Consider the following 3,312-nt stretch of genomic DNA (forward strand, 5'->3'; position numbering starts at 1 on the left):
AGAGACGAGCGCGACACACGAGCAATAATAAAACAATATATTAAAGGTGCAGTATGTAAAATTTATAACGATCTATTGTCAGAAATGCATTATAATACATTGTTATGTTTTTATTACATTAGAATGAGCCATTTCTATCTACACACACCTCAGGTCTCCTTACACGTTAAGTCACCATTTTGCGCCGCCATTTTTCTACAGGAGCCCTAAACGGACAAACTTCTCTAAAGAGTGTGTTTCGTCACTCTGTTGTTTTTCTTCTTCTTCGTTGGTGTTTGAACAGCGTGGTTATTTACTATTAGCTAACTTAGCTGCTTCGCTACTCTTACCTTGTACTAACTAGCATGCAAAAAAGCTCCCTAAAGTCAGCGAATAAAACACTGACACAATGAGGAACAAGTAACAATAATATTCGCGATAACCTAACGTTTTACTGAATAATTAAGTATATATGTAATTTCTTATTCTATCTTTGTAAAGAAACCTCGTTGCTTGACTGGCTTCTCTCTGCTGTCTCAGACGACGGCATGTTTGTCCTGTTTTGGCCACCGTAGCTTCACCGAAAGGAAGGGGTGAGCGGTGGACTGAGCCGCTAGATGCCGCTGAAATCTACACACTGCACCTTTAAAGCGTCTTTGGTGTCACTGAGTCCGTGTCCTGCTCATTAACACTGCTTATTTATCTGGATTTAAACATTCTTAGACACATTTGGCATAATGCAAGAAACAAATCAACAAAATATATAACATTGTTCAAGTGGTTTTTGGATATTTTTTTATACAACAATCTTACATATTGTGCCTTTAAGTTTAGAAAGCTTTCAATGGAGTGACGAAACCTCTCAGCTTCATTAATGACAGTCGTACAGGTTCAGCGTGATGACAGACATTTCATTTTCGTTCGCCTGACTTCTGGCTCAACCAACGGCGCACGTTTGGGGCGAAACGACCTGTGATGATCTGTTCAGCAGGGCACGGACTCGTTCTTCTGAAGAAACCTGTCTGGAAAGACTCGTTGAGTTTGGCTAGATGTCACGCTTGGTCTTTAAGTGCTAATGTACAACTACAGCTACAGAGATAAGGAGAGGGCCGGTTCCTCTGGTGGTTTTGCGTACAGAAACTCTTTCAGCCTTATTTCTTTGGATGGATTTGAGAGGTGGGGTATAAAACGAACACTGAACCGCCTCTCTGATGGCTGCCTTCGAACATCAGGAGTGACGTGTTGACTTCATCAACGAAACGCATCGATCACGGCACGGCTTTCACTGCCAAAGCAATTCCCTTCTTTTGGTCGTTTACAAAAATACCACTAAAATGGTCTAAATGTAGCTTTGATGAGTTTGTGTAACATATTGCAGGAGAAAGCTGCCGGCGTCTACACATGCAGAATGTAACCAAGAGCAAATTCAATCCATCTAAACCAAGAAGGTGAGGGAATTTCACTAAAAGCGTAAAACTTTGTTGTTGAGAAGCGACTTCTTAAGGCAAGAACATAAGCACAACCGGCTTCATGTGGACAGCTCTCCAGCTCCCACTGTTGCCGTGACAACAGCGCTCTCTCTCTCTGTTGCCATGGAGGCGGAGCCTGCCGAAGTGATGCGGAGAGTCTTTTGTTTCTCAGACCTTCAGTCCATTTCTGGAGATGAAATCCTGTCCTGCATAGTGAGCATGTGCAGTGAAGGCATCGGGATCTACCACAGCTGAGGGTTTTCCAGTTTGAGGAAGCCAGGGTCCTTGCGCAGCTCCCAGTATGTGTTGTTGGACACCCATCGCTCCCGCTGGTTACTGTCCATAACCTTCCTGTTACACAGAGGAAGCACAGGTTACAGAGACCAGACAGAGCATTTACACCTGCTGTTGTGTTCACATCTTGGGTGTGATCTGATTGAAAGGGATAATTCACCCAAAAATGAAAATAACCCCATGATTTACTCGCCCTCAACCCATCCTAGGTGTATATGACTTATATGACACAGGTAAAAAGACTGAGAGCATTTACACCTGGCGCCGGTTGCATAACTTGCTAAGACTAGTCTTAGAAGTTAGTCATACATTTTTTTCTTTAAGACTGTGCATTTAAGTTAGTTACATAAACACGTAGATTGGTTTAATTTGATAACGAAAAGACTGATCACCCCTAACTAACTGCTAGTTGTTCGTACTAGTTCTTAAGACATAGTCTTAACATAATGTTTATGTTTATGTAATTGGCCCCTGGTGTTATCATCTTGGGTGATCCGATTTAAAGGAATAGTTCACCTAAAAATGAAAATGATCCCATGATGATTTACTCGTCCTCAACCCATCCTAGATGTATATGACATTCTTCTATCAGACGAATACAATCAGAGTTATATTAAATATTATCCTGGCTCTTCCGAGCTTTATAATGCCAGTGAATTGAGGATGAGATTTTGAAGCCCAATAAAAGTGCATCTATCAATCATAAAAGTGCATCTATCCATGATAAAAGTGCATCTATCCATCATAAAAGTGCCTCTATCCATGATAAAAGTGCCTCTATCCATGATAAAAGTGCCTCTATCCATCATAAAAGTGATTCTATCATGATAAAAGTGCATCTATCCATCATAAAAGTTCACCTATCCATCATAAAAGTTCACCTATCCATCATAAAAGTACATCTATCCATCATAAAAGTGCCTCTATCCATCATAAAAGTTCATCTATCCATCATAAAAGTGCATCTATCCATCATAAAAGTGATTCTATCCATCATAAAAGTGCCTCTATCCATCATAAAAGTGATTCTATCCATCATAAAAGTGCTTCTATCCATGATAAAAGTGATTCTATCCATCATAAAAGTGCCTCTATCCATCATAAAAGTGCCTCTATCCATCATAAAAGTGCATCTATCCATCATAAAAGTGATTCTATCCATCATAAAAGTGCTTCTATCCATGATAAAAGTGATTCTATCCATCATAAAAGTGCATCTATCCATCATAAAAGTGATTCTATCCATCATAAAAGTGCCTCTATCCATCATAAAAGTTCATCTATCCATCATAAAAGTGCATCTATCCATCATAAAAGTTCATCTATCCATCATAAAAGTGCATCTATCCATCATAAAAGTGATTCTATCCATGATAAAAGTGCATCTATCCATCATAAAAGTGATTCTATCATGATAAAAGTGCATCTATCCATCATAAAAGTTCATCTATCCATCATAAAAGTGCATCTATCCATCATAAAAGTGATTCTATCCATCATAAAAGTGCATCTATCCATCATAAAAGTTCATCTATCCATCATAAAAGTGATTCTATCATGATAAAAGTGC

At 39.1% G+C, this 3,312-nt stretch overlaps 1 protein-coding gene across 7 annotated transcripts in view; it reads right to left on the minus strand.

The window, feature by feature from the left end:
* Positions 1 to 266: 266 nt before the first annotated feature.
* osbpl6 (oxysterol binding protein-like 6) overlaps positions 267 to 3,312 on the minus strand; it is a 90,333-nt gene continuing 87,287 nt past the window's right edge. For all 7 annotated transcript variants that reach the window (XM_079618935.1, XM_079618934.1, XM_079618932.1 and 4 more), the window contains one exon: positions 267 to 1,799. In XM_079618935.1, the coding sequence (XP_079475061.1) occupies positions 1,691 to 1,799 (109 nt within the window). In that variant the 3' untranslated portion in view covers positions 267 to 1,690. The remainder of the gene's footprint in view (positions 1,800 to 3,312) is intronic.

Source organism: Phoxinus phoxinus (genome assembly GCF_949152265.1).
Source record: "Phoxinus phoxinus genome assembly, chromosome: 7".
NCBI lineage: Eukaryota > Metazoa > Chordata > Actinopteri > Cypriniformes > Leuciscidae > Phoxinus > Phoxinus phoxinus.